The sequence below is a fragment of the Dendrobates tinctorius genome, unplaced genomic scaffold (assembly GCF_039654945.1).
Source record: "Dendrobates tinctorius isolate UK_male_01 unplaced genomic scaffold, ASM3965494v1 ptg000060l, whole genome shotgun sequence".
Classification (NCBI taxonomy): domain Eukaryota; kingdom Metazoa; phylum Chordata; class Amphibia; order Anura; family Dendrobatidae; genus Dendrobates; species Dendrobates tinctorius.
In genome coordinates, this window is record NW_027361728.1 from 59,330,001 (window position 1) to 59,353,332 (window position 23,332).

The 23,332-nt window shown below is 40.6% G+C and overlaps 1 protein-coding gene across 2 annotated transcripts; it reads left to right on the forward strand.

The window, feature by feature from the left end:
- The first annotated feature begins 485 nt into the window (after positions 1–485).
- On the forward strand, positions 486–10,099 carry SHOX2 (SHOX homeobox 2). 2 transcript variants are annotated; one of them, XM_073578991.1, is made up of 5 exons: positions 486–1,005; positions 3,581–3,789; positions 5,670–5,727; positions 6,148–6,236; positions 8,564–10,099. In XM_073578991.1, exons 1-5 carry the CDS (start codon positions 741–743, stop codon positions 8,855–8,857), a joined length of 915 nt encoding a protein of 304 aa, XP_073435092.1. In that variant the 5' UTR covers positions 486–740; the 3' UTR covers positions 8,858–10,099. The 2 variants fall into 2 exon arrangements, with proteins under 2 accessions (XP_073435092.1, XP_073435093.1); XM_073578992.1 differs by having other exon boundaries at positions 491–1,005; positions 8,600–10,099.
- The last annotated feature ends 13,233 nt before the right edge of the window (positions 10,100–23,332 follow it).

The following is a 23,332-nucleotide window of genomic DNA, read 5'->3' on the forward strand; positions in this document are numbered from 1 at the left end:
ATTAATAATAATAATAATTATTATTATTTATATTGATCTGTCAATCAGATCTGCAGCAGGTGAAGGGATGTTTCTTTGTGTCAATATTTACATGTATGAAGTTCAGCCTCCTAGCTGATAATAGAGGGGTTTTTGTGGGAAGTCTGGGGTCTTCTGGGGACAATAATCTGACCTGTCCCTGGCCATCAGGGTCACTGGCCCTTTGCCTCCCCCAATGTTATGTATTTAACCTGCTTACTGCTGGAGGAGACCATAGTAAATGGTGATGTAGGGACTGGGGTGTAAAGTAAATCATCCGGAAGTCTGCAGTGAATGCTGGGGGTGAGGTGGACCCCAATGAGGGTGAATGAAGCCCAAGTTGCAGGGACATGCCAGCCTGCCTGTGCCCCCTCCCATAGCCCAGCCCCTCATCTCCCCGGGGTGCTCCTCACTCAGGACACCAGGGCTGAGAGTAATGAGAGAGGGCTCAGCGGCCAATAGCAGCCCGGGCAGCAGCAGCACTGCTGGTGGGCGCAGGGAGCCGCGGGCTGCGCTGATCCTGCACCAGGGCGCTGCAGGGGAGTCGGGGGGATCTCTCCTACTTCTTACAAGGGGAGGACAAGGGGCAGGCGCTGCAAAGTATAAATAGTCCGACTTCAAGAGCGCATCCCTGTGTGATGAGTGTGGAGTGCTGAGCGCTGACTGGGGGCGCTCCCGACATCTGATCAGCCGGGAAGGAAGGGCTGCCCGCGCCCCAGACTATGGAAGAACTCACCGCCTTTGTGTCCAAGTCGTTTGATCAGAAGATAAAGGAGAAGAAGGAGATGATCACTTACCGGGAGGTTCTGGAGAGCGGCCCGGCCCGGGGCAAGGAGCAGGCCTGCGCGGAGGGGCTCCGGGAGGACGGGGTACCGGGGACCCGCGGGATAGCAGGGGGTGGAGGAGGGGGCGCCCGATCACCGGTGCTGGAGCTGGAGCTGACCGCGGAGAGGATCCGGGACAGCGGGAGCCCCAAGATGACCGAGGGTAACTCATCTCCTGCAACTCCATCACCTCATCCACAAAGATTAGTGCTAGTAGTGTCTATAGAGAGACAGCGAGAGATGACAGAGACATATAGAATAGATAGAATAGATAGAGAGATAGATATAATAGATACATAGATAACAAAGATAGATAGATATGGGATCGACAGATTGATTAACAGATGACAGATAAAGAGAGGTAAATAGAGAGATAGATAATAGACAAAATAGATGTATAGTTATATAGCAATGTGAGATATTTATCTAAATAATAGATACATAGATATATTATAATAATAATAGAAATATAGATAATATATACATAGATATATAATGATAGATAGATAGATAGAGATACTGAGCCATATAATATACTGAGGTCCTAAAAGCTGGATATGGAGTCTACTATTTGTATATAAATACAAAAATAGATATTTACTGGAAACTATCATATTTGATATAAGTTGTAAAAGTTCCTTGCTAAGAAGGGTCCCAGCCCAATCTCCAGCTGTATCGAGATTGGCCATGAATTATTTACAGCACCATATGTGCCGAGTCCACTGACTGCACCCACTAATGACAAGTGTCACCGTGCTCCCTACCTATCCCACAGCTCAGGATCATTAACACATGGAAGAAAAGATGATATCAGGAACTAGAAGAATGATGCTCGGAATTGCTGGAAAGCTGGGTGACAGTGTCTACAAACCCTTCTACCTGCACCACAAGCATAGCATGAGCTCTCCCCAAATTTAGAATAATTTGTTTGATGGACCGTGAATAGCAGCATTACTATTCCTAATAGCTGTAGCATCAACATTATTATCACTGTTATCACTAATGATAATTAATATTGTGCAGTGATTGCATCGCACACGTTTAGGTAGACTGCATTTAAAATAACTAAAGGTACATGATACAAAATATTCATAGTAATCAGCATAATTTTAATTATACTAACAAACTTTCGTTTTTAAATGGTGACAATTATTATAGTAATATGTTGGTTATTTGGTAATGCAGCAATATATATATGATACAAATTTTACTTAGATTAGATATAGAATATGAAATTCATTAATTCATTATCGTGGTCTATTTCTAATTACATACATTTTTGGAAGTTCTGTTATACAAAAAATAGATACACACCCTGTAATATAGATAGATAATAGATAGCTATATAATATATTAGATAGATAGAAAAATAATAGATTAGATAGATATAGAGAGATAAGGATTTGTGCAACAATGACAACTTTGCTAGATATAGCTATATAGTAATGTGAGATAGATACTAATAGATACATTATGACAGATCGATGGATAGATCAAAATATAAAAGATAGATTACACATGAAAATGTCAAATGTATATTTTGGGTGTTACTTTTGTATATAATTAATTACATTAATACTTTTATGATTAGTGCTGATAATAGAACAAATTAAGTAAATAAATGAATAAATCTAATTCTGATGGGCTGTCCAGATTGTGCACAGAGGAGAATATATATGATGATGTGAGACATTTGTATAATCAAATCTCTGGACAATGCAGGGATTTGCCTACCATGGCTGGCACAGGATGCCAGCGCTGGAGGATAATAGGTTGGCACATGGGGCAACTCCCGGAAATCATTTCCTAAGCAAATGGTGCGAGGCCGGCGGTGTACACAGCTGCACACACGTGTCCGCACACTGCCTGCACACACTGCCTGCACATTACCTGCACACTGCCTGCACACACTGCCTGCACATTACCTGCACACTGCCTGCACACACTGTCTGCACACTGCCTGCACACACTGCCTGCACACACTGTCTGCACACTGCCTGCACACTGCCTGCACACACTGCCTGCACACACTGTCTGCACACTGCCTGCACACTGCCTGCACACACTGCCTGCACACACTGCCTGCACATTACCTGCACACTGCCTGCACACACTGTCTGCACATTACCTGCACACTGCCTACACACTGCCTACACACTGCCTGCACACTGCCTGCACACACTGCCTGCACACACTGCCTACACACTGCCTACACACTGCCTGCACACACTGCCTGCACATTACCTGCACACACTGTCTGCACACTGCCTGCACACACTGCCACATACATGACTTTTCCTTGTGATCTTACAGGTCAGGGGATGCCCAGTGCCACCTATTTGTAAGAGTTTTATACATACATACTTATATATATAGTGACATTCTAGAATGATTCTGATGATGTCTTCACATCACAGCCCAGCATGATCACAGCAATGTTACTTCTCGTTGGCTATGGACCAGATTACTGCAGTGTATGGACAGCATGCTGATCGCCACCATAATCAGCTCTTTGAAGTAATTGTCGCCACATTCCCCAGCCTGTGCATTGTAGCCTGTGGTCCCTGCCAGTGACAGCTCCTGATCAGGGGCAGCCGGGTGCCAGGAGTCAGTAGATGGTCTCCATACAGAGTAGTGGGAGACGTCAGGGCTGAGCTGTGAGAAGTATCTGGGGGGGTCCTCTGTGCTGCTGTGTATGAGGTCAGGGTCTCACCACCAGTGTTCCCCATCTTATGTAGTGTCCCCAGATATGAAGGAACGGAAGGAGGACATGAAGGTTCTGGAAGAAGAGGGACAGACAAAGATCAAGCAGAGGAGAAGCCGCACCAACTTCACCCTGGAGCAGCTGAACGAGCTGGAGCGGCTTTTCGATGAGACCCATTACCCTGATGCCTTCATGAGGGAAGAGCTGAGCCAGAGGCTGGGGCTGTCCGAGGCCAGGGTGCAGGTACTGTCACACTGACACACGCTACCTGTCCTGGGACCAAAAAGAGCTGGATCCCTCCCCAATACACTGCCCCAGCCAGCCTGCGCCGTCTCCGGGGTGCACACATCAGTGTGAACAGTGTCATCTCTCCAACCCCACTCATGTTATTTGTTACCTTTTCCTCTAAGTTCCTACCTGCTATAGATCCCTTCTAGCTGCAGCAGTTCACACAAAGTCAACCCGCTTTATGGATTCCACACTTCAAGGAATTCTCCAGATTTTCGTGACTACAGGTCACTGTCCTCGGTATTGTGATACTTTTATTAAATATTTTAATCTTTATAGACATAACCCAAAACATAAAAAAATAATCCTGCGGTATAAACTGATTAATAACGCAGAAGTGTCGCCACGTCTGATCCCTCATAAGTGACATCCATTCTGCTATCCTCAAAGTAGCTTCATGATATATATAGCAGGTCACATATAACATCATCACATATAACGGATCACATATGACCGATCACATATACGGGATCACATATAACATCATCACATATAACGGATCACATATACGGGATCACATATAACGGATCACATATGACCGATCACATATACGGGATCACATATAACGGATCACATATGACTGATCACATAAACGGGATCACATATACGGGATCACATATAACGGATCACATATACGGGATCACATATAACGGATCACATATAACATCATCACATATAACGGATCACATATAACATCATCACATATGACGGATCACATATAACGGATCACATATAACATCATCACATATAACGGATCACATATACGGGATCACATATAACGGATCACATATAACATCATCACATATAACGGATCACATATACGGGATCACATATACGGGATCACATATAACGGATCACATATACGGGATCACATATAACATCATCACATATAACGGATCACATATACGGGATCACATATAACGGATCACATATAACATCATCACATATAACGGATCACATATACGGGATCACATATAACGGATCACATATACGGGATCACATATAACATCATCACATATAACGGATCACATATACGGGATCACATATAACGGATCACATATAACATCATCACATATAACGGATCACATATACGGGATCACATGCTCTCATTTGATGGTTCCTTATTTTTGCGGCAAATGTAATGTGTGTAATAATAGGAAGTGATAACAGTAATAGGACAGATAATTGAGAAGTGTGCTGGTGCAAGGATTCCTGCCGGTACAGCCGGGACTGTAGCCGCAGTGTGTGCACAGGACACAGCCAGACTTTGGAAAAAGAGAAAGATCTTGTTATTGTGCCTACAGCACAGACAGACGTCAGAATAAAACAATCATGTATGCGACATTTTATTCAATTATTTGAGAAAACTTCTAAAGCTCTTGTACTGATTGTGGTACTGTGATGTCGCTCTATACTTACCTATACATCCCATAATTACCTACTGGGAATGTTTTTAATTTTATTGCACTTCAAAGTGCACTATCCATTATGTATAATCTATCTATCTATCTATCTATCTATCTATCTATCTATCTATCTATCTATCCATAGTGTCATCTCTCCAGTCCAGCTTTGTGACTATGCTGTTTATGTGGGTGTATATATTCTATGTGGATGTGTCCAAATTTCTTCCTTCTTTTAGGGCCCTGCGACTAATCATTTCTCGCACTTTGCTCTGTGGAGCCTGATTCCTTTCCCACTCAGTAGAACACATCACACAATCAGACATGTCATTCATCGCACTGTTGCTATACCTGGCTCTAGGGTTGCTGCTTTGCATATTGAGTAGTTTGATTTTACAGCCACATTCCAATTGTTTTCTTTTTTGTTATCAGGTTTGGTTTCAAAACCGGAGAGCAAAGTGCAGGAAACAAGAAAACCAACTGCATAAAGGTACAATATAAGAAAATGACAGCAAGGAAATGTGAAAGATACAATTATGGAAGAGCAGAGAGTGTGGATAAATCTAACCAGCAGTCTGTAGCGTTCAGATGAATAATTTTACTTTTAATGTAATCTATCTATCTATCTATCTATCTATCTATCTATCTCTATATATAGGCTGCACTGTGTATATGATAGCTATGGAATTCACTTTATAACAATGCGCTATTGCAATACACTGTTATTCACTTTAGTACAATACCCTATTGCATTAAGTCCCTTTTGACACCATTAACCCTTCTTGTGCCAGTGACCTGTGCACAGCAGAGCTCAATCAGTGTTCTCTGTCTGTGCTGATAGGGGGGCACTGCTATGATGCAGATACAGGTGGGGTCCTGCAGGTCTGACCTTGCTTTCTGATATTCGCAGGGGTCCTTATAGGAGCAGGGAGCCAATTTGAAGCTTGTCGGGTAGCACCTTATGTCAATGTGGGAGCACTGAGGATGCCATTCCAGCAGGCAAGTACATTATCTCCTACTCTATGTGATCCTTGTCCCAGGTCAGATCTTTATTCCTCTTCATCATATACAGACAGGGAGGGAGCTAGAGCTGTGTGCTGTCCAGAAATAGCCAGAGAAGGAGATTGACAGACTTGTGCTCTGTTTATATAATGGTTCCACTGAAAGCATGTTTGTTAATATTTAATAAAGTGACTACATGCAGCTCAGTGATACAATGACATCACTGCAAACCAGAGATCTGACTTCAATGTCAGGACACCAGTGTTAACACCAGGGAGTCCTGTCCTGCTCAGTCTGTCCTCACCACTCCTGTCTACAACTGGCAGCCCTAAGATGCAATCATTGCTCCTGCCAGTGGTCAATCCCAGCACAATCAATGCTTATGTATGTGTATGAAGTATTTAACAGTCCATAGCCCAAGAGTTAGAGAAGAAATCAATCTGCTGTATCCATGTGTTTTCCCCCTCCAGCTCCTTGTAGACACAATCTATATGAGTCTAAATAAAGCAGCACACAGCTGAGTAGTCTGTAGCATAGAGCGCAGTTTATTCAGTGGCTTTTTATGCTCCAGTTCTATTTAGTTAGTGGCAGAGAAGGAGCAAATCAGCTATTTAAATGTAGCATTTCATATGTTTTCATCATATTACTTACTGCCCCCTAAGGACATATTCATATCGAGTAGATTTTGTTGCAGCCATTTCTGAAACTAAAAATCATTTCCATTTATTTGAGTGAGTTTGTGTCTTGTACAGATTTCTGCGAGTGCCATTCTGATGAATGGGACGGCGCTTTTGCGCTTTAATTTGATTTTTACCCCGTGTTTTACGAATTGCTTTTACGTTTTGTAGTGCAGGCTGCTGATTTTGTGAACATGTCACTGACAAGCGTCAATTATAAAACATTTTATTGGCTTTGTCTTACTGAGATACTCTTGTCACATGTGGCCAATGCGGAATACATATAGGATTTGTTTTCTGAAAAAACATACACAGATCCATTTAATATATAAGCCAACCGAACAGATTCTATGAATTATTGAGCAGTGTTATCATTTCTAAACAGTGGAGCAATAGTGCCACTTCTACAACACATTTCCTTTGAATACTAGGCTACGTTCCCACCATGAGCTTTTGAAGTTGCAGATTTACTGCACTATTTCTGCACTCATTAAGTTAAATAGATTACTTGCATTTTTGTTTTTTGGAAAATACGCAAAAACTCATCGTGGGAACGTAGCCTAATATTTGAACTTGAAATATTTATTGCACCTTGAACTGGACAGAAACCCTTGTGTGAGGTCTTGGGTGACAAATCAGTGAGACTATTTTTATTGAAACTAATTAGCATATACAGTAGATAGATATATAGTTACATTGCATATTTTAGTTATGTCCTGTTGAAACTCTAAGACTAAGTTCCCACAATGAGGATTTAGCGCGTTTTTTTCAGGTGCGTATTTTGATCGTGCAGAAAACGCAGAGTATTACAGTTCTGGCAAAGTGTGTGGGATTTCCCTAAATCTAATGTCCATTGTGCTTTTTTAAAGGCTGCTTAAACTGACTTGCGGGGCATTATTTAAAATCATCATCATTTAATTTCTAAATATTCATTTTATTTAGAAATTTTCTCCGTAGGCTCGAATAAGATGAAGAAAATCCACAGTTAAAAAAAATTCCTATTCCACGGCATAAATGCACTAAAAGCTCATATAATCCACACATAACATTAGGAATGAAGTTTTATCAAAGCAAAATACCAGGCAGTCTCAAAAAACAAAGCAGTTTAATTTAAAACATGACATACCAATGGTATAAAAAAAAACCTCAGGTGAAATACCGAGATAAAAACACTCAAAAACGCAATTGACAAATGCAAGTAACTTAATTTTGCTCATTGATACAGAAATACTGCAGAAAATCTGTGACATCAAAATCGCACCAAATACTCATAGCGGGAACTGAGCCTTAGCATTACATTGATATAAATGGCGCATAATTCCAGAACTGTATTATACAATGTTCTTGAGTAATTTTCAGTTGTAGAAAGAATATTGCACACGTTTTTAGTTTGATTCAGTGCTTTAGGCCCAGTGTTAGCATTTTAGCACTGGATTTGCAACGATAGAGAAAAAGTGATATGTTATTATTTCTAATAATTGAATTTATTTTTTTTTTATGTTTTAGACAATCTTACCACCCCCATGGCAGCTATGGGTTAACAGAATATGCTGCATTCAGTTCTAGCAGATTGTAGTTTTTTTTAATGCTTTGTTATTTTTTTTTTTCTTCTTGTGGCTCTTGCTTGCCTGCAATACTATTTTGTAGGATAGTCATTGCAACGTGCCATCCTTGTCCTTCCAGGTTCAGGCACAGTTGCAGCTGGACAGTGCTGTGGCACACGCTCATCACCACCTACACCCTCATCTGACAGCGCACGCCCCATACATGATGTTCCCTGCTCCACCCTTTGGTCTCCCGTTGGCAACGTTGGCGGCAGAGACGGCGACGGCTGCGTCAGTAGTGGCTGCTGCTGCGGCTGCCAAGACAACAAGCAAGAACTCAAGTATTGCAGACCTCAGACTGAAAGCCAAAAAACACGCAGCCGCTTTGGGGCTGTGACTGGCAATGCTGGGGGCCTCAGACTATGGGGTCCTACGGACACTACCCTAGGTTCTTTATTTATGACATGGTCTCAGTCACAGCCAATCGGATCAAGAGGTCGTCATAACTCATCTGAAGACGAGGCTGTTGCAGTCCTGAATGTTTATATAGCAGAAAACTTTTTTTATTTGAGACATTGGTCCTTCATATGGTATCCCTACCTACAATACACCTTCCTCTTGGACCAAGATGGCGCCTAAGACCATGTATGTATGGACACTGAGACCACAAAGACAAAGCACTAATTATATTTCTTAAATAATCTATATATTAGAATTTTTTATGATGATGTGTGTGAAAACGGGGGATGGGGCGCACACACATTTTGTGCTTGAGGAGCTTAAATTGAGAAGAAAAGTGGTGAAAAAAAATAGATTTGATCTATTACCAAGGGCAAAATAAGAAGAAAGAGCTTTGGAAGTTCCCAAGTTTTAACACTGACCCTTTTGTGCAAAGTTCACTTTAATACAAGGAATACTACAAGTGAGGCGGGCCTCCTTGGGTATCATCTTCTGGATATTCCAACCCTACCGGAAGAAACGACTAGAGTTAAAAATAAAGACTATTTATTTGCTTATTTCTTGTAGCAAAATGTAAAACTGACTCTGCAACAATTTCCTGGTTTGCATGTATTTTTTCTCATTTCATGGACGCAGTTACTATTCACTTAACCTTTATCTTTCTGTTTAGCTGGAGAAAAAAAAAAGATCTCTTGCCATCTGCGGTCCTTAAGAAGTAAGACGGCATATGACCCATGGTGGTCTCGTTTAACCCCTCGTGTGCTAGAGGCGTGCGCACCGGCTTGTGCTTTGGTGACATATCTCTGTTGGGAAATACTTAAGAAGTTCATAAACAGAATCTTTTTCTTTACTAGAAATCATGACCCATAGGGGAGATATAATTTGACTCTTTACGTTGGCCAGGAGTGTACTGTATTAAAGAGGATATTTAATGCACATCCCATGCTAGCCTTTGGCTACATGTAAAATATGTTAATACACATGAACAAAATTTATTTTGGTTACATTTTGACTCGATAGTTACCTGTTAGCATTTTTCTTTTCGGCAGAGGTGTATTCTATTCCAGTAATTTGTGATTCTTATTTTGAATACATATAGATATTTAATGTGGAAGTGGCGATTTGTCATTGCAGTTTGCTAGCAAACGCAAATTGGAGATATGAGCGAAGAACGGGGGGGGGGGGGGGGAAGAAAAGCTCTCCTTGACATGAACTCTGATGGGTGGGCTTTGTAACTATTTGTTCTCCATGAAAACAAGTTATTTATATATTCCATTTCCAGTGTGCTTTTAAGTTATTTTACACTTTGTATGTTATTGCTGCATAACATTCGATGTTGGTACAATATATTTTAAAAAGAAATCACTCAGGTTTATTTCATCTCTGTTAAACCACTTTTTGGCTACGTAATTTCAAATACAAAACTTGTCAAAACTTTATTAAAATGCTAAGGTTTGCTCTCTTTTTTTTCATCCTTGTTGAATGGTTGGGTATTCTCATACGATGGGTAATAGATTTTTTCTTACCTCTGCACATAGATGTAAATTAATATAAAAAAAGGCAGTATAAAATTAAAACGTAAAATTATTTAAGATGACATTCATCATTTGGAAGAGTGAAATAGTCATCCCCACTTATATTTATCATACAGTTGCACATTTTTAAAATATGAACAAACAAGAAATGTCGAGTTATCAGCTATCGAAAAGTAAAATGTTAACCCTACACTTTTCACTATTAGGGTGCAAATAATAGTTGCTTATGGTAAAGTGCATCAGAATTAAAATTTGATCACTAAGGACACATCCTCGCTGACGTTTCTTGCAACATGTCTTTGGAAAAACAACAAATTGTGAATTCATTAATTCAATTTATTTCTATAGGACAAACTGCTCCCAATTCTATCATTTTGTAATATTTGAAAGACACATTGAAAAAAAAAACTGGCATAAAAGTGATCAAGAAACAAATATTAATACCTATAACAAATTCAAATTTAATTTCTGCTAAAAATAAACAATAATATAATTCTAAAAATAATTATATTCATGGTCACCTATATTTTACGTTCCCGGTCAGAGCTTCAAGCCATATAGAGCTCTGTATAACTGCGCCATCGTACAAAGTAAATACGTCAGATGAAACATTTTAAGACTAATATAATCGATCTACCTGCTAATAATAAAACAATAGGTAAAGAAGATGGCACAAATTAAAGATTTATTATTTTATGTTAAATGATGTTTCAATCGTGTTATCACCAATGTATTTATTTAACACATTCAGTTCCGCAATTTCTGAAGCTGTTCTACGACACATCATGCACAGTCAACACATTTTGTCATTTTGTAATACGGCACATATCCTGATATATTTGTATCCTATTTTATGCATTTAGATTGATAAATGAACCTAAGACTAAGTATAAGGTAATGGTTTTAGGTCCCATGAATACTTCATTTGATTCTGACATTCTTCTTTCATTAGTATCTCTTACATAGTCACTCAATAACTAATCAATTCAGGGTTAATACAGTTTATTTTTTGAAAGTAAAATTACCCTGGAAGACTCTCCCCCCATCCTCTAAAAATCAGTACATGGCAGCTGTTTAGAAGGCTTAAAGTGATTAATTTATGCTTGGTGCTGCGATGAATCAGGCTGGGCAGAGTTTCATGCATGTTACTTGAGGCATTTTACATAAATACTTACATAAAGAATGATCCGCAGCGAGTGGGGAGAGACAGCCTGAAACCATTGACAATCATTTTATTAGCACATAAGCGTCCTATGTGTGCACTGATGCTCTCCCTCGCTGAAGAAAACAGGATTGTTCACATGCAGAATTCTAATTCTCTTGTGCAAATTGGGAGATAGAGTTTATCTCTGTATCTGAGATACCGTACTGAGAGCACTGAGCATGCAATAGACGGGCACTGCCTAATGATAACCATCCAAGTCTACAGACTGCACTAATGTGATTTTACACCCTACCCTATGTCACTGGCGGACACAGACAGAAAAGTGCTCTGGTGCAAAAACAATGTTTGGGCCCTTTGCAGCCCAAGAGCTTCTAAAAATGCAGAATTCCACCTCCTTAGGAGGTAGGAACGTGTCCCCTTACTTCTTGGGCCCCTGTGGGGATTGCCCCAATGATATGTCCACCCCTGCTCTATGTTATGGTAGTTTAGAGAAAGTTAAAGTATCTAGAAATACTTGAGTGTGTTATATAAGATATATATGATCTATTCCTCCTATAAATATATGAACACAGAAAGCCACCCTTCAGGTCCAGTTATTTGTAAAGGCCTCTTATATATCACCTTTGCGAGAATAAAAAGCCACTTGATAATTACGGGTTTCTGTCACAATAAATATGGCATGGAAAAAAAGCCACATTTCTGAATAAATTCCTCTATTTGACCCCAAATACTCCATTTTATACCAACAGTGATAGTCATAGTAAGTTTTCGATTCAATTTGTGCTGTCCTGGTCCGGCGTCCAGTCTAGTCCTCAGGATCCGGGCCTAGGATGCTGGATGCAGAAGTGAGGACCAGCTGCCATAGAGGACTGGACACCGGACCAGGGCAGCACAAAGTGAATTGCTCAATCCCTTTCGAATACTGTTTTTTTTGTAGCAAAAATCGGAATAGACCAATACATACTTTTCAATTATACTTTTTCTCCCTTTAGGTACAACTTGAAGTTTATGTGCTCCAGTGCCAAATTTATAATGTCCCCCGTCTTACATGCAACATTTATAATACTGGTGTCTTGTTATGGTGATGAGTGGTCTTTGGGTCTTGTCAGTCACCAGCACACAATATGCGTCCACTACCTCGGGTCTCCCTATGTCTGTGCTCCAGCCTCCGCTCCTGCTTTTGACTAAAATACAATGACAGTAAACCTGTAAAATGTGAGCTAGGCCTAAAGCATTCTGCATGATAACCATACCTGATCATTATTAATCACCAACATTCTTTTTTCTACCTAGAAAAGTCTGCTAGAAAGCAGGTGTGCTATACTACAATTAAAGGAAATGAACAAGCTCCTTTTTTCCTTCATCGTCCCATTCACTGTAATCTACGCACTTTTTTACATTATGGAGCCTGGCATTGGTGACAGTTCAATAGGAAAACTACAAAACGAGTACAGTGTATACAAAGCCAGAAAATATTAAGGAATTGTTAAAAATGAATTCAGGATATGGTAAATACATCAAACCCACAAGATAATTGTACAAGCAGTGGTTATTATAAATGTTCATATAATTGCCTAATTATTCCACCAATCAATAACAGCCGTTACTTTATAAATAGTTTATTTCTGCTGTGTCATTTTGAAAGTCCATCATTACAGTATAACCACTAATCATCTTAATATACAGCGATAAACAACTATTCACAATTCTGATGTCAATAAATGATGAGAGATGCAGATTATGATAAATCTTGTCACTGTTCACATTACACAGTTGCCTTTCATTTGTAGAAGTTTAGGCAAGACCCCAAAATATACATTATATGCAATGCTGAAATATATCCTCCCGTGGTGTATAATATATTCCACACCAGATATTTTTTACTCTGTAACATTCTATTGAAAAACAAGTGCACGATGCTGTGCCATGCCTCCTTTACAGTATGGTAACATATATTGGCTTGATGGAGGCCAATAAGGCCACTCTTTAGGCCACAATCAGGTAAATGAACCCTTATTGATTTGCTTAGTGTAAGTTGCACTTTTCCTGGCATTCACACTGATGGGCCAATTCATCAGTTTGCTTGTAAAAGCTCCAATATTTTGCAACATTTGCTGTTTTTACACCAGCTCCACCAACTTTTTGAAGTTTCTCATGATTCTGAACATTAGCATGATTACGACATTACCAAACTGGTACCGTTTTCTTTTTACATTTTGCTAGTGAAAACATTTTTAGAAATTTGTAAAAAAAAAGTTGTGTTGCCATATGGGAGACTTGTAACTTTGTTATGTTTCTATTGATGAGCCGGGTGAGGACTTGGTTTTTGCGTTGCAAGCTGACATTTTATTCACACCACTTTGCGATATATACAACGTTTTGATCACTGGCAATGGCTGTAACCGCATTCCCAGACTTGACTGACACGTTCTGCATTGGGGCCAGCTGTCAGTCAGGTTGGGACCCTGGTTGTGGTTACAGCTGTTGCTTGCTATACTCAGAGCAATGACTGAACCCGCGCCACCCCTGTGACTGAACCCAGAACACTGCGGGAGGAATAAAGTTCATTCACTCCCCGCAGCACTCAGCTAAGTACGGGCACCAGACAGGTTAATAACGATTTTAACCGGCAGATTAACCCCATATCTTAAGGTTAATAGCATTTTTTTCTGGTAACAGGTTCCTTTTAAACTGGTGAACCTCTGTCTCCCACTGCCAGTTAAAAGTTTATGTACTCTAGTTCAGTGTTGTGCTTTCAGCTTCTGCTTAGCTTGTTTGTATTCTAGTTGTCTCACCGCTGCCCATTTCCTGTCCATTCTTTTGCCTTATGATCTTGTACCTTGACTGTCCTCTTGGTTCAAACCCGGCTACCTGACCACTTCTGCCAGCCAGCACCATTGGCCAACAGTTGACTCTGTGGCCCCAAACCAATAGTTCCTGTACTGCAGTACTTTGCACTTCCCTTAGCAGGGCAGAGAGAAGTGAGCTTGTGCAGGAGCGTGATTGGGTAACACTCTGTTAATGAGGTAGGATGCATCATACACACAAAGCAGAGATCAGGACGGCAATTGTAGGAACAGAGAAGGTGAAGGATCAGGACCAGAGATGCCCATCAGACTGGACCATCTGTGGGTATAATAAAATATCTTTTTTTTTGTGCATTGCAGACCGGATTGAAGACATACATACAGCTTACCAGAATGCTTTAAAAGAGGCCTTATAGGTGGTAGCTGTACTTTAACTTGGGAAAACCAGATGACAGATTCCCTTTAAAGCAGCGACTGGAACGGTCATAGATGGCATATATGCTTAATCTAGGTTTCACAGCTATATATGGTGAAAGGCTCCAAGTTAGACCACATTCACATGTTCAGTATTTGGTCAGTTTTTCATATCAGTATTTATAAGCCAAAACTAGAAGTGGGTAAAAAATTCAGAAGTGGTGAACTGTTTCTATTATACTTTTCCTTTGATTTTTCCACTCCTGATTCTGGCTTACAAATACTGAACGTGTGACGGTGGCTTAAGTCTCAGTATGGAATGAACTTAGAGGTTTTGTAGTGTACGCAAGACTCCCACCAGGAATTCCAGGGGCAAATACTGGCAACACTTTCCCTTGAGACTCTGCTCAGCCTCCACTACAGCTTCGCTTCCACCCCTCAAACCCTCCACAGTCCAATCGCCCACTTTTGGAAAAACTCCACTTCTGCACCATTTCCTCTCCACACATTAACAGTTCCCATCAAACACCATGTCATATACAAAGTGAGCAGCTTTTGATTTGGCCAAAAGATTTCTTAAGCCTGTCTCCATGATAAGGTAGACTCTTTAAGCAGGGCCCTTCTCTACTCTTACCTATTAAACATCTCTTAAATATACAGCACTCTTTTAGGCATATTTTTATTTATTTTTCTTTAAGAAAATGTGTCACATACATTTTTTAAAATGACCAATAATATCACATACAAGGAACAAACACCATCACACCATGACCAGATCACATATCACCACCACAGTGACTGAATAATGCCACATAGAGGAAACAAATGCAACCACATGTCCAGAGCACATATTACCACCACATAGTGATTGAAAAATATCACATACAAGGAACAAATACTGTCACACCATCACCAGACCACATATTACCACCACTTAAAAACCAAATAACACCATACAAAAGGAACAAATTCCACCACACAATGACCAGACTACATATTACCACCACGTAGTGACCAAATACTACAAAAACCCCAATACTAATATTACCATAAGTTCCATTTTACACAGGAGCTCTGTACGTAGTTTACAGTGTATAGTGTCAGCGTACAGGTAACACACTGACTCACCAGTGACATTATACACAGGAGCTCTGTATATGTTGTCAGTGTACAGGTAATACTGGCATCACTGATGACATTATAAGCAGGATCTCTGTATATAGTGTCAGTGTACATGTAATAGAGTGACTCACTAGTGACATTATACATAGGAGTTCTGTATATAGTGTCAGTGTAAAGGTAATGCAGTGATCACCGGTGACATTATACACAGAAGCTGTTTATATAGTGTCAGTGTACAGGTAATACAATGAAGACCGGTGACATACACAGGATCTCTGTATATAGTCTATAATGTACAGGTAATACATTAATCACCAGTGACATTATACACAGGAGCTCTGTATATAGTCTATAGTGTACAGGTAGAACAGTAATCACCAGTGACATTATATACAGGAGCTCTATATATAGTGTCAGTGAACAGGTAATACAGTGATCACCAGTGACATTATACACAGGAGCTCTGTACATAGTGTCAGTGTAAAGGTAACAGAGTGACTCACCAGTGACATTATACAAAAAAGTTCTGTATATAGTGTATAGTGTACACGTAATACAGGGATCACCAGTGCCACTATACACAGGAGCCTTGTACGTAGTATACAGTGTATAGTGTCAGCATACAGGTAACTGTTATGATTAGGTAACCGAGGAGGATAGTAGGGGAATAGACTAGGCAACCAGATAACCAGAGAGGTTGGTAACTTAGCAGATTGCAGACCCCTAAACTGACAACACAACTAGAATTAGTCGTGGGATGTACCTACGATGCCCTAGATGCCTCGGCACAGCCAAAGAAATAACTAAGCCTAAAGAGAGAAAAGGGAAAGCTAAACTGCCCCGGAGTAGAACCCCAAAGGAATAGATTGCCCCCGAACATATATTGCCGGTGAGACAAGATGAGGCACAAAACACAGGCAGAAAATAGAGTAAGCAAATGATGGGGCCCAAACTGTCTAGATAGAACAGGACAGGAAAGGATACTGTCTGCAATCGCGCAAAAAAACCCTAACAAAAAATCCAACACATTTGATATGTAAAAATACTGAGGCCACATGACCTCTCCCCCACTAAATCAGAACTCTGGTGTGGTCTGGACGCAAAACAAAAGATACTGATATGACAGGGGATTAGAAATACTGAAAAGACTGACATGAGCTGTGGCATATGGAACAGAGTCCAGCACAGGTCCCAGCAGGGAACAAGGCTGAACTCACACCAGCAAAGCAGAAATCAGAGGAAAGCAAATAATGGATCAAATGCAAAAATATTCAAGCAGACAAATAACTTAATCTGGAAGATGCAGGACAAAGCAGGAGGCAAGCAGAGTTCCAAAATGCTTAGGAAGAAAACCAAATCACCGGCAACAACTGAGGGAAGGTTGCTCACTTAAATCTCTCCAGTCTGTAACACCTGACCTCCAATCATCCTCCTCAGGTGATTGACTTCTGTCAGCTAGACCAGCTCCATTACCAGCAGCAACCACCAGAGGGAGCACAAATTCAGAAGTCAGGTCAAAAGTGTTCACAACAGGGAACACACTGACTCACCAGTGACATTACACACAGGGGCTATGTATATGTTGTCAGTGTACAGGTAATAAGGAAATCACTGGTGACATTATATATAGGAGCTCTGTATAATAGTGTCAGTGTACAGGTAATGTAGTGATCACCGGTGACATTATATACAGGAGCTCTGTATATAGTGTCAGTGTAAAGGTAGTAGAGTGACTCACCAGTGACATTATACACAGAAGCTCTGTATATAGTGTATAGTGTACATATAATACAGGGATCACCAGTGCCATTATACACAGGAGCTCTGTACATAGTATACAGTGTATAGTGGTAGCATACAGGTGACACACTGACTCACCAGTGACATGTAATACAGGGATCACCAGTGACATTAGCCTCTGCCTCCATCCCTTGAACCTTCCACAGTCCCACCGCCTACTCTTGGAAATTCTCCACTTCTGCACCATGTCCTCACCAATCACACATTATCAGTTCTCATTGAACACCATATCACATACATAGCCATCAGGTTTTATTTTAGACAAAATAATTTTTAAGCCTGTCACCATGACAAGGTAGGATATTTTGGCAGGGCCCTACTCTATTCTAACCTATAAAACATTTCTTAAAATATACAATACACTTTTAGATATATTTTTATTTATTTTTCTTTAAGGGAATGTGTCACATACATTTTTTAAAATAACTAATCCACATACAAAGAGCAAATACTATTACAACATGACCAGATCACATATTACCATTACTACCACATTGTGACTGAATAATACCACATAGAAGAAACAAATACTGCCACACCATGTCCAGAGCACATATTACAACCACATAGTGACCGAATAATACTACTTACAAGGAGCAAATATCACCACACCATGACCAGACCATATATCACCACCACTTACCAACCAAATAATACCATATAAAAGGAACAAATACTGCCACACCATGACCAGACCACATATTACCACCACATAGTGACCAAATACTATAATAATGATCATTATTAAAAAGCAAAATACTAATATTACCATATGTGCCATTATACACAGGAGCTTTGAATATAGTGTACAGGTAATACAGGGATTACCAGTGACATTATACACAGGAGCTCTTAACATGTTCTACAGTGTATAGTGTCATTGAATAGGTAATAAAGGGATCACGAATGACACTATACACAGGAGCTCTGTATATAATATATCGTGTATAGTGCAAGTGTACAGATAATACATGGAGCTCAAGTGACATTATAAACAAGAGCTCTGTACATAGTATACAGTGTATATTGTCAGCATACAGGTAATACAGGGATCACTAGTGACATTTTACACAGGAGCTCTGTAGGTAGTGTATAGATAGTACAATGATCACCAGTGCCATGATACACAGGAGCTCTGTATGTAGTATATATTGTATATTGTCAGTTTACAGGTTACACACTAACTCACCGGTGACGTCTCTACTTGAAGTAATTAATCTTCGCTTTTCTTTTTCATCCAGTGCAGACTGCCATCACTTCTTCCAGCCAGGACTCATCTCTGCTAAAAATAGCACAAGTTATCTAGAGCACCACTTCCAGAACACATTCCCCACTTTTCCCCAACTTCTAAGCTACGCCAGATGAATACAGACATGCACCCACCATTAATATATAATCAGTTACTATGCATCCCACCATTCCAAATATAAATTGTAATCCACTACTGTGACCCACTAACTATAAATAGCCACTTTCCCCACCCAATAAATATATACATTCATTAGCACCTGTACTGTATTCTTTCCTTAATTCATTACCAGTCACACATCAGTGATCCACCTCCATGCTTTACAGTAGGAATGGTGTTCCTTTCATAATAGGCCTTGCTGGCCTCTGTCCAAATGTAACGTTTATGGTTGTGGCCAAAAAGTTCAATTTTGGTCTCATCACTCCAAATTACCTTGCTCCAAAAGTTTTGAAGCTTGTCTCTGTGCTGTTTTGCGTATTGTAGGCGAGATACCATGCAGCCCATTTTTCTTCAAGTGCCTCCTTATTGTGCATTTTGAAACAGCCACATTGCTAGTTTTCAGAGAGTCCAGTATTTCAACTGATGTTATTTGTGGGTTTTTCTTTGTATCCAAACAATTTTCCTGGCAGTTGTAGATAAAACTTTTGTTGATCTACCTAACTATGGTTTTGTTTTTACATAGCCCGATTTTCCATTTGTTAATTACAGTTTGAACACTGGTGATTAGCATTATCAATTTCTTGGATATCTTTTTGTACCCCATTCTTGTTTTATTCAGTTCAACTACCTTTTCCTGTAGATCCGTTGCAATTCTTTTGCTTTCCCCATGACTCCAGAAATGTCAGCGGCTGGATGAAAGATGCAAGAGTCTGTCTGGATCTCAGAAACTCACTCAGCTTTTATGCACACACAATAATTACAAGCAAACAGGTCACAGGTGAGGATGTTACCTTTAGTGGGCATTCAAACCCATTTGTGTCAACTTCTGTGCATGCTAACATGCCAAAATCACCAGGGTATGTGAACTTTTGATCAGGGTCATTTGGATGTTTTAGGTTGTCATTATGATTTAAAAAAGAGAAAACACAGTAGTTTGACAATAAATGGCTTCACCAAAACACTAACCATGAGAGGAGAAAAAGTTTTGGTGTTATCATTGGCTACATCAGAACAAAGTGAAGGTTCTGGTGTGGCCATCTCAGTCTCCTGACCTCAATATCATTGAGCCACTCTGGGGAGATCGCAAGTGCGCAGTTCATGCTAGACATCCCAAGAATTTACAGGAACTGGAGGCTTCTTGCCAAGAAGAGTGGGCAGCTTTACCATTTGAGAAAATAAAGAACCTCATCCACAAACCACAAAAGACTTCAGGCTGTCATTGATATTAGAGGGGGAAATACATGGCTTCACCCAACCAGTAACCATGAGTGGAGAAAAAGGTTTGGTGTTATCATTCATATTCTCTGAAAAAAGGCCAAGAAAGCAAAAATTCTGTCGGGGTATGTGAACGTTTGGGGACAACTGTATATATGTATATAACAGTCAGTCAAAGAAAAAAGAAACATCCGGCACTGTCCCTGAGAAAGAAACAGCCACATTGCTAGTTTTCAGAGAGTCCAGTATTTCAACTGATGTTATTTGTGGGTTTTTCTTTGTATCCAAACAATTTTCCTGGCAGTTGTAGATAAAACTTTTGTTGATCTACCTAACTATGGTTTTGTTTTTACATAGCCCGATTTTCCATTTGTTAATTACAGTTTGAACACTGGTGATTAGCATTATCAATTTCTTGGATATCTTTTTGTACCCCATTCTTGTTTTATTCAGTTCAACTACCTTTTCCTGTAGATCCGTTGCAATTCTTTTGCTTTCCCCATGACTCCAGAAATGTCAGCGGCTGGATGAAAGATGCAAGAGTCTGTCTGGATCTCAGAAACTCACTCAGCTTTTATGCACACACAATAATTACAAGCAAACAGGTCACAGGTGAGGATGTTACCTTTAGTGGGCATTCAAACCCATTTGTGTCAACTTCTGTGCATGCTAACATGCCAAAATCACCAGGGTATGTGAACTTTTGATCAGGGTCATTTGGATGTTTTAGGTTGTCATTATGATTTAAAAAAGAGAAAACACAGTAGTTTGACAATAAATGGCTTCACCAAAACACTAACCATGAGAGGAGAAAAAGTTTTGGTGTTATCATTGGCTACATCAGAACAAAGTGAAGGTTCTGGTGTGGCCATCTCAGTCTCCTGACCTCAATATCATTGAGCCACTCTGGGGAGATCGCAAGTGCGCAGTTCATGCTAGACATCCCAAGAATTTACAGGAACTGGAGGCTTCTTGCCAAGAAGAGTGGGCAGCTTTACCATTTGAGAAAATAAAGAACCTCATCCACAAACCACAAAAGACTTCAGGCTGTCATTGATATTAGAGGGGGAAATACATGGCTTCACCCAACCAGTAACCATGAGTGGAGAAAAAGGTTTGGTGTTATCATTCATATTCTCTGAAAAAAGGCCAAGAAAGCAAAAATTCTGTCGGGGTATGTGAACGTTTGGGGACAACTGTATATATGTATATAACAGTCAGTCAAAGAAAAAAGAAACATCCGGCACTGTCCCTGAGAAAGAAATACCCGCAAAGCCACTTATAACCGCTATCAGTGTGACACCTGTAACCCTTGCTGAACGGGTGCTCTATCCATGTGAAGAAAAAGCATGAATATCATAGTAGAAAAAGACAGCAGGATGGCACTCACCGTTCTCTTGAAATGATTCACTTTATTTCATATTAATAAAGCATAGGCATCGGCATGGGAGAAATGCAAAAAGACGGATGACAGCCGTTTCGTGCACAATGCACTTCAACAGGTCCCATGGGACATAGCAGCAGTGTAACACCTCTGCACGGTGGACCCCGGGCGGCGAACACACTTTCTATATTTAGTGTGTTCCGCCGTCCCTAACATAGGGGGTAAGGAGCCATGCATACAAGGACGGGGGAGCCATGCACACAAGGACAGGGACGGGGGAGCCATGCATACCAGGACAAGGAGGAGGTGACAATGCATACCCGGCTTATTCTCGAGTCAATAAGCTTACCCAGTTTTTCGTGTCAAAATTAGGTGCTTCGGCTTATACTCAGGTCGGCATATACTCGAGTATACACGGTGTATATATATATATATATATATATATATACACACACACACACACACACACACAAGGGCAGCACCCCCTAGGGGAAGAGTACTCGGTACTGGGACGGTCAGTACTTAAAGGGGATGTCACGGCAGCAGTGACCCGGTTTACTAGCTGAGTACTTAGTTTCACTGCTAGTTTTGGGGCCGGTCCCCTTACTGCGACCTGGTCCCTCCACCTGGTGAGGAGGACAGGAGGATATTGGCCCCACGGATGGATTCTCACTATCCGTGCCCCTGAGACCTCTTATTCCTCTCCACCACTGGAGCCTTTCCTTCTCTCTTGCTTCTCATTCTGTAGTCTGGGAAAAAGCTGCACTCAGCTTCAGCTCCCCTTCTAGACTGTTCCTCTAGTCTCCAAGCTCTCTGCTTACTACACTCTGACTCCTCCCCCTCTAACTTCCTCTACTCACACCCTCTACACAGCCCTCCCCGTGCACTGAGAGTTCTGGTCTTGGATGTAAGTGTGTGAGTCCTGGCAATGCCCCCTCCTTACCTGGGAGCTGAGCACTACCCCTCTGAATGAAGTGCACTAGCCTGTGGTGACTGAGACCGCAGAGGCGTCACACAAGAAAAACTGGAACAGCACAATACTTAAAAAAGCACAATACTCATCTTTGGGTGCAAGGCCCCCAAGGTGAAAAAGTCCAATACTTCCCCCAAGTATAAATAGAGTTTCAAAAATGAAGGCAGGACTCCATATTCTTTATGGTGAAACAAGTGTAAGATTTATTCAGACCCACATGTCTGGGAGACATTTAGGCTTATACTGAGCCTTTCTCAAGGCTTGAGAAAGGCTCAATATGAGCCAAAACGTCGCCCAGACATGTGGGTCTGAATAAACCTTACATTTTTTTCATCATAAAGAATATGGAGCGCTGCCTTCATTTTTGAATCTCTCTCTCTCTCTCTATATACACTCACTGGCCACTTTATTAGGTACACCATGCTAGTAAGGGGTTGGACCCCCTTTTTCCTTCAGAACTGCCTCAATTCTTCGTGGCAGAGATTCAACAAGGTGCTGGAAGCATTCCTCAGAGATTTTGGACCATATTGACATGATGGCATCACACAGTTGGCGCAGATTTGTCGGCTGCACATCCCTGATGCGAATCT

What these genes read in the sequence shown, in the direction of transcription:
- SHOX2 (XM_073578991.1), top strand. Translation starts at nt 741, where the DNA reads ATGGAAGAACTCACCGCCTTTGTGTCCAAGTCGTTTGATCAGAAGATA. An exon ending in AGAAAACCAACTGCATAAAG is followed by an intron (nt 5,728 to 6,147) that starts GTACAATATAAG and finishes TGATATTCGCAG; the next exon opens with GGGTCCTTATAGGAGCAGGG. An exon ending in TGAGGATGCCATTCCAGCAG is followed by an intron (nt 6,237 to 8,563) that starts GCAAGTACATTA and finishes ACTATTTTGTAG; the next exon opens with GATAGTCATTGCAACGTGCC.